We start from the raw sequence: 17,163 nt of genomic DNA, 5'->3' as shown, positions 1-17,163 counted from the left end.
GCTCTATAAATCTAGAACAATTACCTAAGAGTGCATTGCAATATTTACATACTTTAAGAAACATTTTTGCTAGTGTTTTTAATACTATTCGTGCTTGCGAACTGATACGTTTGTGGCGAAGTATTAATTAAGTATTTTTTGTCGTTTTCTCTTCTTTATTAGAATCAGCGCATGAAAGTGGATGGTGACACCGAAATTTCGAAGGAGAGTGCCGGAGTAAGCGCAAGCGGTGCAGCAGCAAGTGAAAGTGGTAGCGGCGGTGCTGTCAAAGCGGCTCGTTCACCCGAAGCGGCGCCCTACCATAATCGCCAACAGCAGCAGTCAAGTGCTAATGTGGACACTGCAAGCAGCGAAGCTGTAAGTGCCAATGTCTACAGTAATAACAATAATAAAAATATGCACAATAACAAAACCAGCAATAGCTCTGTTTCCAGCTCGATCGTTTGTGAATCACCAATTTATCATTTTAATTGCCTTCAGATGGGAAATTAATACCAACATACCATAGTTTTATACGTTGATACACATCTGCTTGCATCTATTCCAGAACGAAATACTCATTGAGTTTTAAACGAATTGCATTGATTTATTCGCTGTGTATAATTAGCTAATTCGCCATTACTGAGCTTTGAATTAATTTGGATGCATTTTTTATTGCCAATCTCCTTAATTAATTCTAAATGCGGAATTCAAGTTCAATACAGGCAACGCCTAAATTTAATAAAGCTGGGAAATGTTTATTTCTGTTTTCACTGCAGACTTCTCATATTAATTTAACCGGATATGAAGGAAATGTATAAATATGGCGTTAAGCAAATACAACAAACTGAGGTGCGGCAGTAGCTGCCTTCCTTACTATACAAGTATATTCGTATTATCGCTGCACCTCTTAGCAATTTACCATTTCCGCTCCTTTGCTTTCGTATTTCGATTCTCTATCCCCATAAGGGATATTTTCCGCGCTCGTTTGCCTTCCAATTTATTGTCGTATGCCGTAAATATAATATTTTTTATTACATTTTACGCAGCACAAACAAATTTATTTTCGTCAATTTTTACGCTGAGCTTTTATTGTTTTTATTACGGTTGTGTGCAGGGTGGGTGCGTTCTGCCTGACCACCATTTTATTACAATAATAATGTTTACCATTGCACTTCCATTTTGTTGTGTATATTTTACTAATTTTTATTAAATTAATTAATGTGTTTGTATACAGTTTGCATTTTTATTCGTTTTTGTACTTGCTTATCATTTTGTTTGCGAATTTTAAATAAATAAACTGCTCCTTGGTTTTTTATATGGCATGCTGCATTTGATTTTATTTCTCCGAACTAAGAGGTTTGTATGCATTTTTTGTTTGTTTTTTAATTGTGTCGTATATATATATTTATCACAATTTTTAAATTTTCTTTTAATATTGGTAAGATTTTTATTGTTTAAAAAAGTAGTTAGCGGTTCTAATATGCACCTAACAAAATGTTTTAGGGCGGAAATTTTATAATTTAAAGGTATTGACAAAAAATAATATTTATTTGTGTACGGTTTTGCATTTCAGTCTGTTTCGAAAAGTTAAGCTGGGGTGTTTTATCACCTGAATTACATTATATTGTTTTGAAATTATTCTCTATAATATAATTAATTTCTTCACTTACTATATTTTATTAATTTTTCTATGAACTTCATTATTTAATTTTACTAGCAAACCCGGCCCGCTTCGCTGGGCACACTAAAATAGAATAGATTTGGTTTAGAACAGAAAAGATATGGTTTTCATATTATTTATTTCTTTATTCTTTATTCAAGCGCTTTGGCATAAATAATATTTTTTGTTTTTCTATTTGTTTTTGAGTAAATATATAATGTTGCGGGCTTCCCAACACGTCAACAGCCAACGTATAGTTGACCATGGGTGAATACTGGTTCTTCTAAATTCATCCCGCATATTTCTAAAGTTTGCCCTTGTGATTTATTGATAGTTATTGCAAATGATAAACGAATGGGCAGTTGCAAACGCTTGAATTCAAATGGCAATTCAGGTGGAATCATTGGAATTCTTGGTATTAGAACGTCTTCATTCTTGTATTTGCCAATTAAAATGGTTGCTTGGATAACATTATTCATCCATCGTTTGACTACTTCATTTTGTTCTTGACGTTCTTCTGATATCAGGTTATTCCGGGCATTTCTCATGCGCCTATTATTATTTGTCGAACGACCAATATGATTACGTGATTGTCTTGGCATTTGTACTGTAATAAACATGATTGTAATTATGGTATTCTGAGATTTTAAAACATGTTTTTTTTTCAATTTTGTGGATTATATTTTCGATGCATATGTGTTTAAAAGCCCAAGTCCACATGGTCAGCATTATTTTATTTTGTTGTGATTTTCTTAAATCATCTCTTTACCTTCTGAAAATTGTTGACAATTTGCATGATAAGACTATTATTTTTTTCATCAAAGTTACGCATTTTTCGTGCTCTTCTTTTGCATCCATTAACAATTTCTTTTGTTTTTTCATTTTTTTTACCATATTTTTCACTCATGGTGTATCGTAGCTTATCGCATATGAACCGAAAAAATAGATTCACAAAACATAATTTCATTTGAACATTCGGATTTTACATTAAATTCTCAAATTTCGTAAGAAATTATTCACTGTTCCAAAATCCACTCCAAAAATATTCACAAAAAATGTTTACACTTTGCACTTACGTCTTCTCCTTATGGCGTCCAAATCAGAAAGAAATATTGACACCTTGTAACTCACACTGTCAATTTGACAGTTCAGTTCCGCCCCAAGCGTTAAAAAAGTAAACGACATTATGACTGGTTCAAAAGAACGCTGTACGCGTTGCCGGTGTTCCGAATTACAACCAAACTTTACGAAACCCATTTTCAATACTTACTTAACAATGTGTGTAAGTTTGGTTTAATTCGGTGCAAAGACATGGCGGGTCCACGTTTTGGCATATATTTCGAGACCCTAGTCATCAATAGGTATGAAAATGACCCCGTATTAAAGCACTTATCAACAGCTTTCATTTGATATCCATATTGTACAAACACATTCTAGGGTCCACGTTTTGGTCTCTATCTCGAGACCCTAGTCACGGAGCGGATGGAAATACTCTGAACTAAAGCATTCACCAACAGCTTAAATTTGATACCCATATTGTACATACACATCCGAAGGTTACTCGGGTCCACGTTTAGTTCTATATCTCGAGACCCCAGTCACGGAGCGGCATGAAAAATACTCTGTACTAAAGCATTCACCAACAGCTTCAATTTGATATCCATATTGTACAAACACATTCTAGGGTCCACGTTTTGGTCTCTATCTCGAGACCCTAGTCACGGAGCGGCATGAAAAATACTCTGGACTAAAGCATTCACCAACAGCTTCCATTTGATACCCATATTGTACATACACAACCAAAGGTCACCCGGGTCCACGTTTTGGCCTATATCTCGAGACCCTAGACACGGAACGGTATGAAAAATACTCTATACTATAGAAATCATCAACAACTTCTATTTGCTACCCATATTGTACAAACATATACTAGGGTTACCCGGGTCCACGTTTTGACCAATTTTGCGAGACGCTGGTATCCGATTCTTAAAATTTCAAAACACGAACCTTCTCCACATGTGTCTCTTCAATGTGTCAAAGTTTGGTTAAAATCGGTTGAGCCATTCTACGTAAAGTTCATCACAACGCGAAAAACGGCTGAATTTTTATATATATAGATTAGGCACATTCAATTCGCCAAGCGTTTGCAAGTGGCGAATAGATGTAGCAAGTGGTATAAATAAACATACGACCTTGATCAAAAAGTCCCCGGAATATATTCAGAAAAGCCAAAATACAAATTTATACCTCAAAATTGATATTATCGCTTTCAGCTCTCGAAACATTTCAGTTTTTCAGTATAGCGATCAGAGCCGTCTTCGATTTTTCCCATTACTTCCTTTTGGCTGCTAAAACGCGTACCTCGTACGGTTTTTTGACTTGATCAAACAAAAATATCACAGGGAGCTACATCAAGTGAATTCGATGACTGTTGGATGGTATTCGTTTCGTTCTTGGTCAAAATTGACGGAATTTATGGCACTGTTTTCATCACTTTTCCATGTGGGCGACCTGCCAGTTTTGTCATCCGCGGTGGACTCTCACCCTCTTCTGAAGCGTTCATAAACGGCTGTTTTCTATAGAGTGTCATTACCGTTTCAGTCTACTATTAACAGTTCCCCAACATTTCTCAAGTTTTCGCATCATTAAATCTATTTGCAACTCAAAATTTAATACAAACTCGTTGTTCCAAATTCAAATCCATTTTTAAAACTGTAAAAAATCGAGAGAACGTCGTAACTTTTACAAATGTCAAACAATGGCGATACAATTTTGGTAGGAATGTTAATGTTACAGTTGTGGAAACCTCACAAAGAAAAACAAAAAAACTGTTGGCTCAACAACTCAAATTAGTTTACTTAGAGCGTCGCCTAACAGTTGTTCCAGGAACTTTTTGATCAAGGTGGTGTGCTGGCAGCACTGGAAAAGAGCTCGTTCCCACGACAGTCGGTTTTACGTTACCGGAATGACCCGGATTTACATCCGGCCAAGGACTGTCACTTCAGCAGCATTCCCCATATACATATGTATGTATGGGGAATGTTTATGCTGCTACAACAACAGCTGCCAAAATTTGCATTTGTTTGGAAGCACTTAATGAGTATTAGTTAAATCGCGTTCGTACAACTAAACATTTGTTGTTTGAAGTCATTACTTTTTATGCTCGTGCTCTATCAAGAATCTTTGTGTTCTCGTTCTTTTCGAAGTTGTTGTTGACTGTAGACCAAAAACTAACAATTGCAAGGTAGATGAACACGACGGGTAGCACCAAACGAGAATTTGCAGAGTTTGAGCAACAAAATTTGCTTTGTTGAATGCGCTCTAATGAAACTTGCTTGTTATCAGAAGAGAGATTTCGCCATATTGAATAGTATTACTAATTTTGCGAGCTAACCACTAAACAAAAATAACCAACATTTTCTCGTTGATGGTTTGGGTTCAGCTACTGCATTACTTATATCAGTGACTGACGGTGGTCCAGACGGTGGAAATTTTAAATTTAATATATTATTTTCATTCTTTTCATAAACAAATTTAGAGTCATTGAAAAATGTTTCTAAAAAGTAAACGTTTAGTAGTAGTTTGTCTGCCGAGGGGCGACTGTTATTAGAAAAAATCATTTAAAGCTTTATGCTCGGGGTTTTGAACCAGCGCACTACCGAATGGTAGTCACGTACCGATGTATTTGGGTACAGCGGCCGCCCTTACTTTAAATGAGAATGAAAAACTCAAGATGCGTAATGGCTAAACTTTTCCCCCATTGAAAGGCACTACGAAATTCTATGCAGGTAATGTTAGCGATTTCACCAACTGTAGTGAATAAAATTATTATGTAAAATCAGTGCTTTTCAAAGTGTTCCACTCAAAAGTACGCAAAATTATTTCATCCCGTCAAAGGTAGGTCGAAAGACAAGCAGCCTACTCTTCACGACATGTCGCTCAAACTGCCTTTCTAAGCATCACACCTAGAGTATTCAAAAAATAATGAAAAAGTGTCGCCACTCATACTTGGGAGCACTGGCCGAAGCATAACTAACTTGTGAACTAAGCGGCTATCGTCGCTAAATTGTAGGTCCTTTCACATACAAATATTTCGCTTGGCGAGCAGCGGAGTTTTCCAGCGAGCAGGAAATGATGAATCGAGAAAGTGAATAAAATGTTTTACAGCTCGAATCCGAACTTCTGAGTTGCACTAGTGCTATATATATTAAATTTTTGCACCTTGTATTGCATTCAATTATTTTCATGTAAAGAATAATTGGTTACCATTTTCTCGAATATTGAGATAATTTTGTTTACAACAAGGTAATTGCAGCAGTACAAAACCAAAATTTGCATGTTTCTCACGTATTTCATATGTATTTTCAATTTGTTGGTTTGAGTGTCAAAATTTCAATCAAAATGTAAGCAATCAAACGAAACAACAACATAACTAGACATTGAAATCACCAAATCAATTATTCTACTGCTAGCACCTAGTATGGATGCGACTATTCACAATAGTATCATATTTTTTTTGACTTCACGTTACTATGAATCAGGTCGCATTTAATTATACGCAAGTCGAATATTTTGAGTTGCTGTTTTCCCCGTAATTCGCTAAATTTCTTAATGGTCATTTTAGAGACATTTGTACAGTATGTTGTATATTTCGAATTTCAAAAATATACAGAGCGTCTCGTTAAGGATTTGAACTATAGAATTTTTTTGACTTTGATACTAAAATATAACCGGTGGTGAGGCAGAAATTCAGTGTTTGGTTACGCAGTTGAGATATATTAAAAAATGTAAAATGCTGATGTGTTTTCTACCAGTTTTTGTAAGTGATGGCAAATTTGTGATTCGTTACTTTTTTCCTCTTCCTCTCTTTCGAAGATTATTTTCGATTACGCTCTTGATTTGAATTTATGGCTAGTGATCAAAGCGAACAATGAACTACGAGCCTTACCTGTCGAGAGATAACCGCTATCAACAAATGCTTTTTATAATTTGAAGCTTTCTGTCCAGTGCAGGTTTCGAGCTTAAGATCAGCCGAATGGGATTAGCTAATGGACAATAGATTGTAAAAATTTTAGGGGAATTTAATATAATCTTCCAAACACTTTCTTTAATGTTTTTGTTTATACTTTTTTACTGTTATGATACGTTTACATATATAAGTAGATGATCTACATTTCATACTTAACTCCCAGCCCGTAATTAAAAAGCGAGATTTCCCTTACATAATGTCTCTCTCAAAATCTGAGATTATAAATTAGTCCTAGATAATAACCATACTTTTTGACATACATACAACCCTGTGCTTTCCTATTAAGGGGTTAGGGGTAGTCAGAGGCCCGAAAAAATGATGATTTTCACGAATTTTTTTTTGCTACTTAATTAATTTATTTAACAAAAATAAAAACATAGCATAAAAACATCATGTTTTAAATGACTTCACCAAAATTTCAAAAAAAAAAAAATTATTAATTGCAAAAGTTATCGCTGTTTGTGTGAAGCCCGTTTCTCCAGAAGTCCCTTGCAGTGAACATCACAAGTCCTTGCAGATTCATCTAAAACCAATCGGATGAGAAAAATTATTTTTATTGATAGATAATCTCGAGCCGGATCGAAGCTTTTTTTTTTTTTTTTTCAAAATGAACAAAATGGCGGCCTCAGAAAATTTTTTCCAGATTTTAGAAAAAAAAACCAACAGTTAATTGTTAAAAAAAAATCGAAATTTTTGAAAAAAAAAAATCCTTCGATCAGGCACAAGTTTTTTATGTTTTTCAAAAGCTGTATAAATGTTATTGAAATCTACGTAGCGGTTTTTAAGTTACAGTGTTCACCAGTTTGAAAAACATAGTTTTGAGAAAAACGCATTTAAAGTTTTGCTATCGGCTCCGGAGCGGCCGAGCGCCCTTTGTTAATTGTTGAATAACTTGAAAAGTATTTGTCGGATTCACTTCAAATTTTTACACAATATTTTTAAAACATTATACTTTAAGAAAATGCAAAAAAAAAAAATCGATTTTTTGAAAATTCTGACTACCCCTAACCCCTTAAACATTATTTTTCCGCGTGTAAAGAAAAACGTCAAAGTAAAAACTAAATAAAATTGATGCCGTCAAAGGAAACAGGTTTGAAGATATAATTCTAATAAAATGTTTGTTAGGTATTATTAACTATGCATTCATATAATAGATAAAAAGCGTGTTTCCCTGAACGATTTGTCCTCATTCGAATTTCGAATGCGTATTGCTGCCATAACTTTTTGAAATCTCTGTAAACGTCGTTTACGGATTTCTTCCAACTGTTTATTAATAGCAGCCAATTGCACAATTAAATTAGCTATTCCTTCTCCTTCTAAATTAGCTATCGTTAATAATACGAGTAATTAAAAATACCAAAAACACCGAAATATTCCACCAAAATAATTTCTATAAAGAAAGCTTTCACAACAGTACTGACAGCTGATTTCAAATTTTGCAGATAATCTGCCATATGTGAACGGATAGGTTAATTTCGTGGATTTATTGGAAATAATGCATATGTGAACGTACTTTAAGTTTAACTTAAATTTTTAAATTGAAAGTTTGTTGTCTTCATATATAAGGAACAGGTTTGACAGAAAAGGTTAATAAAGAACCGAAGAAAGATAAAGAAATACCACTATTAAACATTCAATTTTGCAAGGTTCGACTTGTCCTGGTAATTAGATATACAAGTCGCTGTTCAACATATTCACCACATCTACCTCTGCCGTACTTATGCGATGTGGCATCTCTGCGCACCGCAACAAGTTCACTAAAATGTTGCCAATCGCTGTTCATGGTATTCGGTTATTCGCTATCCTTTGTTTTCTTCTTTTCACCTTTTCTCTAACTCGAACGCCAGTGAACGGTGGGAACTCTGCTCTGTGAACGTTCTCATCTCTTTTGTTGCTTGTATTGCATATACGAGTATTGCAGAGAACGTTAAGTATTGCTTGTGTAGCGGCGTTTTAGTGCGCGAAAAAATCGGTATTTTCATGTATGTAATTATAGAAAACAATTGTTTATTACTATTTAAATGCTAGTTAATTGTGGAATGTTTAAAATGTAAAAAATGGTGGTTAAAGCGTCGAAAGTAGTGCGTAAACTGAATAGTTTTAAAAAGTGGTATGAAAATGGGAATGAATGAATCTGAAAAAGAAGCCCAATTCCAATTCATGAGTGTCAAATAGTTGAACAGCATTGCCAGCTATGTTTTAATTAGTGAAATAATTTTCGTTTCGAGTATCGAATTAAAGTGGTGATAAACATGTTGCGCTGGCAGTGAATGAACGAGTTGGAATGTTGGATTTAGGAAACTTGTTTCCTAATTTTGTATTTATTTGTAAACGCGGCTTATCTTTCCGCAAAGTTTATTATATTTATGAAAGTTTGAAACCATTTGAAATTGGTGATACATAGCACTGGTGCTGCTGCTTTTCATGTAGTATTTTTTGTGGTTTTGTAATGCTCAGCGGTAGTAGCAAGAGTAATGAATGGTTGAAGGTGGTCGCTATTGCCGCGTTACATGTTCATCGTCAGCAAAGTGTTGCGGCTTCAGCATTTGTGAACAGTTTGTTGGTTTAGTTTTTTAGACGCAGCTCCAGTGGGGTGCAGTTGTCGTGCAATTGAATGCACGAACGAAAAAAGCGAAAAATAACAGATGTGCTAAAAATAAATGACTCGAAAAGTAAATAGCAAAAGTTGCACACATGAAAATAAATTGTGATGGTCGTATGAGTAACAACAGAAAAAAGTTGTAGTGGTGGCAGCGTAGTGGCATAGGAGCACGCGAATCTGCCGCTGAGAGGAAAAAGTGACAGAAAGTAAACGGGAAAATAGTCAAGCAGAGAGCAAGTAAATTGTTTAAAAGCGTTCGGCAGCGTGAGAGCAAAAAGTGGTCAACAAAATAGTGCAACAACAAACAGTAGCGGCGAGTGAAAGAAGAAGAATAAGAAGGAGCAGCTTTAGCTCAGCGCGCAGTGTTTTTCTAACATATGAAAAGTGTATTTTTTTTTTTATTTTTGGTGCGCGTAAAAGAAATTCTGAATTGAATTTGAAATAAAGTCGAATAAGCGCAATAGCGCAACGAGTGACACCCATAGCAACTGGCGGACAGTGTATTTAGGACAGAAAAATCGCAAAATATAAGTGAAGCAAAATTACTTTTCATATACTGTGTAGGATAATTTTGTAATTTCTTGAGGATCGGTGTTGTGGTGCAACGAAATGACAACTCGAAAGAAGAAGCGTCCGGATGGCAGTGGGAGTGGTGGTGGTTTCATTAAAAAAGTGTCATCGCTTTTTAACTTGGATTCGGTAAATAAAATTTTGTATAAATTCCCAAAATAATACAGAACTTAAATACACTATCTGTACTATAGGTCGCTATATATTATATTTATAAAGCTAGAATAAAAATTTGAAATTGGTAAATTACGAATTACGTCAAACTAAAATAATTATGTGACTTCTGTCCAAATGTTCCAATTTTGTGAGCGGTGTATCAGGGTGTTATGGACACATTCGTTGAATGATTCCATAGTTTATTTTTAAATTCACTGGCTGGCATTCGCTGGCACCAGCTAGTACGCCTGTGGCGACTAATTTTATGCGTTTGAACGCGAAATGGCTTATGCGTTGAGCGAAGTGAGAAGGGGCAACAGCTGTCCACAAACATCGACAACGCGATATCGATATCATGGCGACGCCCGCTTATTGTACCTAATCACTACTGGGTGTGTTCAATGTTGCCAATTTATAAGTTTTAAAAAGTAGCAAAACTTTGAACCAAACCATTTTACAACAGTAAAAGTAATAAATTTGGTTTAATCTAAGAGTACAGTTTTTATTTGACAAAAGTGAACAATAAATATGAAATGTATCATATAATACAATAAAGAAATTTATTTGCCCATAAAAATTTTGTAAAATAAATTACTCTCTATACATTATCGTCTATAAAAAGAAAAGTTCTATCTCTAATTGATTTCAAAGTCTATTTGCTCTTAATTTTTAGCCATAGTCCTTTAAAACTTTAAAATCTTTTGAATAATTAATTTGTTGAGAAAATGAAAAAATGAGTATCCAGCATTAAGTGCCTATGAAACTTTTCTTGGATAATAATAATAATCAAAGAATAATTTTCTCATTTTAATCCGTTTTTTGTACAACAATACATTTACTGAAAAAGAGATAAACGGTACGAACTTGTCTTATAAGAGTATAGGTACATTAATTTCTGCATTTGAGTTCAGGGGGGAAAAATCACTAAAAAGGGCACTAATCACTAAATCCATTTGTTTTCAAAAAACTCTAAATCTAGAGTTTAAAGTACCAAGTTGGCAGCTGTGGAAGTGAACAAAAGAACGATAACTGTGATCGGGATGCGGATATAAATTATTTACGCAAATGCGTCAACATCGATGCCACTTTATAGAGATCTGATTCAATTTATGATCCCCTCTGTTCGTTTTGTTTTGTAATTGGTAATACTGGCAAGTGATTGTATACTCAAACATGAGGTTATATGAAATAAATTAAAAAAGATTTTCTTTCAGAGATAAACGTAATTTGTGTTGAATGAGACTTTTTGGAGAAAATTTCAAGGCTACGCCATTAGATCTAAAGAATTATGGCGAATTTTCACTACAGTCGGTTCTACGTCAGTCAGCAGCATTCCTTAAATATTAATGCGGAATATTTATGATGTTACAACAACAATGATAACGTTTGAATTGGTTAGCTCTTAAAAACCATATTATCCCGATTTTCAGTTACAGGTCATTAATTTTCTGTTAATGTTTTATCTCAATGCTGCTTTGCTCTAAACAGCAAATGTTGTGAAGAATACCAAAACACAAATTCTGTATCAGTGCTGCCAACGCCCTTAAAAATGGTTAGGGATTGATCGCGATACTGAGATGTGTAACGTAGGACTACATGAAGTCGATATACTCGAGATTAGTTGGATCTTTGCGCGTTCATCTTACACAACTTCTCTTGCACAGCGCGTATTCGCTTTCGTGGTGTTTTTTATCCATCTTTACCAGATTACAATACTGGCATCATATTATTTTGCTAAGCCCAGTATGGCCTACTTCGTCTGCTTTCGTCGTGGATGTTTATAACGTACACGCTGCTGCTGCGAGTAAAAAGCAATATTTTCGTTGATCGTTGTACCTTCCGCGTGGTAGAACTTTTACTAACAACTTGCTCAATCACGCTATTGTGCCGCAGCATTTGTTGCTGCCTCACACTTGTTTTTTCTTTTTCTATTGGGCTGCTAATATATACATGTTTCGCACACTTGCCGTTGTAGCTATAGTTGTCTACGATTTGGTGCGTCACCCAGTCCCACTTGGGTGCGCTGCCACCGGCGAAAATGTTGACTTTTTAATTATTGCTTCTTCTTCTATGTTTCGTATAAATTCCCGCATACCTTCTTCTAGTTTTAGATTACTCTGTCTTTTTTTCTTGTACTTACTTTTGTATAGTTGTTGCTGCACGGAAACGTGTTGAACCTGATTCATGTCTGATAATTGCTGCTGAAAATAGGAAACTCTTCTGGCATTTGCCTACTCTCTCTTTCTTTCTCTCCTTTCTTTCGAATGTGTTAATCTCGGCTAGTTAATGTTTAGATGCCAGCAGGAAGCTCTTACAAGATTTTGCATATCCTGTTTTACAAGTTATCTCTTGGGATCTTTTCCAATTGGTCGCAGGTTTCAGGCACTAATGCATTCGTACATTGAAATTTTAAGGAATAAGTGAATTAAAATATGTAAGAACATTTTTCAATTGGGCGCACGAAAACGATTTTTTGTTATGATTTTCAGCGTGTGAGTTTTCTTATTTGTTTATAGCCAATTTTTATTCATGCCATTGGCAGTTTGCCATAAATTAAATAACTTCGCTGTCTATTCGGCATGGCACAATTTTTGTACCAGCCTGTGGGTAAGGAGCAGCAACGGTTTCAAAGATTTTGTTCTCTAAGTCAAAATTGTATATGTAAATATGTATGTCGACATATACCATCTACAAACAGCATACGTTTATTGTTTTGTACTTATACTTATTTATAAATATTCCAAACACTTCCCGCTTCTATAAAGGCAACTTTATAAAAGGCTGAATGATGCCAGCAAAAATCATTCAATGGAATATAAACGGTTACCATAATAATTACAATGAGCTACTACTACTAATCAAAGAAGAAGATCCCGATATAATCGTTTCCACGACAGTTGGTTCTACGTTACCGAAACGACCCGGATTTATATCCGGTCAAGGACTGTCACTGCTCACAACAACAACATTCCGACATAATATGTATGTTTTCAAGAAACCCATTTTTCATATAATATAGATCCAAATACCATATGTTATCCAAGACAAAACATTGGCTATTTCTCAAACCTACCAAATGTACAATCCAAGAAACAACAACAATATACCAATACATTAATAAAATCCCACATTCCACAAGAGTTTATCAATGTTGTTAGTTTAATATCCACTATGGTATTTAAAATACATTTAAATCAATACATTTCTTTAGTTAACTCTTACATACCTCCACAACAAAAATTTTCTCAATCCCAATTGAATAATTTATTTTCCCAATTCCCTTCTCCTGTGTTATGGACTGGTGACTTCAACTCATGGTGTGTGCAAAAAATTCCAATGCAAGGGACTGGTCTTAGAAAATTTTATTTTTCAGCATCAACTTATTTTACTAAATAACTGTTCATTCCCATGGCAGCCGGCTCTACGTTACCGGAATGACTCGGGTTTTTCCCGACCAAGGGCTGCCGCCCCAGTAAACTAGCCCTTTCTAGTGTACCGTATCCCCGTACTAAATGACTGTTCATCTACTAATTTTTCTACACATTCTTCTTTTACTAATGTAGATCTTTCTTTCATTTCTCCCCAACTTAAGCCTAGAACTCATTGGCAAATTTCTTCCATTCTAAGAGGTAGCGTTCATTTCCACATTTCTATCTCTATACAAACAAATGAAACCTTTGAAAAATTCAAGCATATTCCTAGATTTAAGACCGAACTAGCCAACTAGAACTCGTATCAATTAGGAATTGTTGACTTAGTCGCCAATAATGAATTATCTTCACCCGTAAATATTAATAAAGAAACAGCAGTATTGAGGGGGCCAATAAATTTATACCTCAAACCAAAAATAAATTTTCGAGATCTTTTCCCGTTTGGTAGACCAAAATTCTGCAAAATCTGCGTACTCAAAAAATAGAGCACTGGAAAATTTGTTAGCATTGTATGACTGTAACCAACCTTCTTAATTACAAAAAATCAAATGCTTTATTTTAGAGGGCTGTTAAGGAGTCAAAAAAAAAAGCTTTGAATCATTTACGTCCATAATTTCCCCACTTTCAACACCAAAAAACATTTGGTTTGATATTAGATTGTTAGCCGGAGTCAGACAAAGCCAAATTAAAACTATAATATCCAACAATAATGTTGTAACAGATTCCTTTGCCACGGCACAGCTGTTTGCCCGGTAATGGTCTGATTACTCCAAGGATAATTTTCCACAGGAATATACAAATGGAAAGGAAATTTGGCTTTCCACAGCATACATCCCTGCTAATATATCTCTTATCGCCAAATACTTGGATGATACTTGGATACACGGATAAACTCAATAATATTATAGAAAGGGTAAATTGTTTAAAAATTTTAGGTGTTTACTTTGATAAAAACTTCACTTTTCGGGATCAATGTATTAATTTAAGAAGACGGCTTTTGTCAAGATTAAATGTAATAAGTATCTCTCCTGTAAGCATTCTTTTATTCATACCAACACGCTAGTTAATGTTACAAGACCCTTAATTCTCTCCAAAATTGATTACGCCCTGCCCGTTTTTGGTTGGTGTGCAAACTCCAATATCATGCAGCAGTGCGTCGCAGCATTAATGCGTTTCCAACATCTCCAATATTATGCATCCTGGGTGAAAGCGGATTCCCTGCAATAAAAGAGAGGCTATATGAATCTACTATGCCGCTCATTCCAAAATTATTTAATTCAACCAACAGGGAGATTCAAAAAAACCTGGTTGCAGCTTCTCGCCACAAACGTCATTTTTAACTCAACTCTACTCTGCGACGATGTGTTGCATACGCAAAAAATCTTGGAATTTTTCCTCATAAAAGTTGTCCCTTAATTAATAACCTACCTGAATGGTTGCTGAATGATAATACTATTTACATATCTCTGCACAACTTAAAAAAGTCAAATACTAGTATACTGGTATACCAGCAAAGATTTTTGGAGCTCATACACAAATACAAATCCCTTAATTACACAGCAATATACACAGACGGCTCAAAACGAAATAACACATCATTTGCAGTCATTACTGAGCATGGAAAAACAATATCCGGCGGAATTCTACCAGGTTACTCGTCCGTGTTTAGTGCTGAAACATTCGCAATTTACAAAGCTATTGAATATGATATTCAAAACAAAGGGAGGTTTATCGTTTGTTGTGATAGCTTCTCCTGCTTGAAAGCAGTCAGAAACGTTTACAATTTCACCACAGCAGTTTCTCAAATACGTAAAATGTGCATCAAATACAGAAATAAAATTAAATTGCTCTGGGTGCCTGGCCATTCTGGTATAACTGGAAATGAGTTTGCCGATCATACTGGAAGTTATTTTGAAGCAGCACCGACCTTCCAGTTTGCGTCTTTAGATAAAAAAAGACCTAAAGAAACGCAACAGCTCCATATAAATTCAAAATGGAACATAGAGTGGCGCAGTTTCATTCACAAGTATAAAAGTGTCAACTCAGATCGAAGTAAGCTAGTTTACCCTAGTAATACCACTCGTCACCAATCAACAATTTTTACTCGCCTGAGGTTTGGCCACACCAACGTAACGCATCAGCATTTACTCACTGGAGGTTCTCCTGCTTCCTGTCCTTTCTGCTTCAGATTAGCATCGGCGGAGCATTCCTCAATGAATGTTTAATTTGGCTCTGCGAACCCAGAGTCTACTCTAAAATCTGTAACATCGCGAAACATTTTAAGTATATAATATATAATTTCATCCAAGAAAGCAATTTAAGTATATGAAATTTTGTAATAATGTATGTAATTAATAATTTTAGTTCTAATTATTTTTATATTTCACGTACTTCATATGTATCTACTATAGGGTGGGCCATGTAAAATTTGCTTTTTGAATCGGCTATAAAAAAAAACTAATCAATATTTTTTCAGACTTTTTTTATTTTGAAGATTGAACATTGTCATTTATGAATAAAAAATAATATCGTTCAAATGAATGCCGCGACTGGCTTTACAGTAGGCCATTCAATCAACCCAATTGTAAATCACATTTTCGATTGTTTGGGGGCCAATTTCATGAATGGCAACTTCGATTTCGTGTTTTGAAGCATCAATCGGCTCTGGATGGTTCGCATAGCATTTGTCCTTAACGGCTCCCCACAAAAAACAGCTCCGAGGCGGCCAATTGATATCGGAATTTCGGCTGATTATTCGGTTTTTAAAAACGGTAGCCAAAAGTTCGAGTGTAACTTTGGCAGTGTGACAAGTTGCGCCGTCCTGTTGAAACCAAATGTCGTCCATGTCATCCTCTTCAATTTTTGTAAACAAAAACTCGTTGAGCATGTCACGGTAACGCTCGCCATTTACTGAAACCGCGGCTCCTCGCTCCTTTTCGAAAAAAAAAATGTACCGATGATGCTGCCAGACCAAAAACCGCACCAAACAGTGACTGGTTGTGGATGCGTTTGCTTCTCTACAGCAACGTGTGGATTTTCTGAGCCCCAAATCCGACTATTTTGCTTATTGGCGCAGTCACCGATGTGAAAATCAGGAAAGAAGAAGAAGACTCACTACTTTGGAAATAGGTTTTCAATATTTCCCAATTTTGTTCAAGCGTACAGCGTCCCATTTCGTAAATGTCAAACCTTTAAGTAAATTATGAACACATTTGACATGTCATTTGTGTTACCATTCTCAAAAAATCAGGTGGTTCAAAAAGCAAACGCTATATGGCCCACCCTGTACTTAACATTAAACTAAAGAGTCGATGGCCTAAGCTGCTTGTACTATATTTCTTTAGACATTAGGCACTGTATTTTATACTATGTTTAATAAATAATAATAATACAATTTTTTTTTCATAAATAGTCTTTCAGGAAATACGCCAATTTATACCAATGAAAATATGAAAATACTAAAGCCGCTCCAGATATTGCATCTGGCTTTGGTTTTATTAGCATGTTGCATGAAATTTATGGGCCTGACGGCAACAGGCTCTACGTATAAATATTGAAGCCGCCCACCGCAGATGTAAAGTTAAATAAATGATTATGTAAACAAAAACTAGATATTTTTTGCTACGGTTGAATTTTATTACTTTTCCATTGGTAGTATTTGTGAGTATGTGTTTGGATGAGTAAATATTTTATGTGGACGTATGTACGTATAAACACACAATTGGCAACAGAA

At 35.1% G+C, this 17,163-nt stretch overlaps 1 protein-coding gene across 9 annotated transcripts in view; it reads left to right on the top strand.

Annotated features, from left to right (window-relative positions):
• The window catches only part of LOC128858483 (disks large 1 tumor suppressor protein), a 157,069-nt gene that overhangs the window by 78,153 nt on the left and 61,753 nt on the right, over positions 1-17,163 (top strand). For 6 of the 9 annotated variants that reach the window (XM_054094804.1, XM_054094803.1, XM_054094802.1 and 3 more), the window contains one exon: positions 163-357. In XM_054094804.1, coding sequence (XP_053950779.1) covers positions 163-357 — 195 coding nt within the window. Of the gene's footprint in view, positions 1-162; positions 358-8,521; positions 9,973-17,163 lie in introns of those variants that run through there. The other 3 variants (XM_054094807.1, XM_054094806.1, XM_054094808.1) reach the window with 2 other exon arrangements.

The sequence above is a fragment of the Anastrepha ludens genome, chromosome 3, assembly GCF_028408465.1.
Source record: "Anastrepha ludens isolate Willacy chromosome 3, idAnaLude1.1, whole genome shotgun sequence".
Taxonomy (NCBI): domain Eukaryota; kingdom Metazoa; phylum Arthropoda; class Insecta; order Diptera; family Tephritidae; genus Anastrepha; species Anastrepha ludens.
Note: the sequence above shows the minus strand (reverse complement) of the source record. Positions and strands in the feature narration are given on the sequence as shown.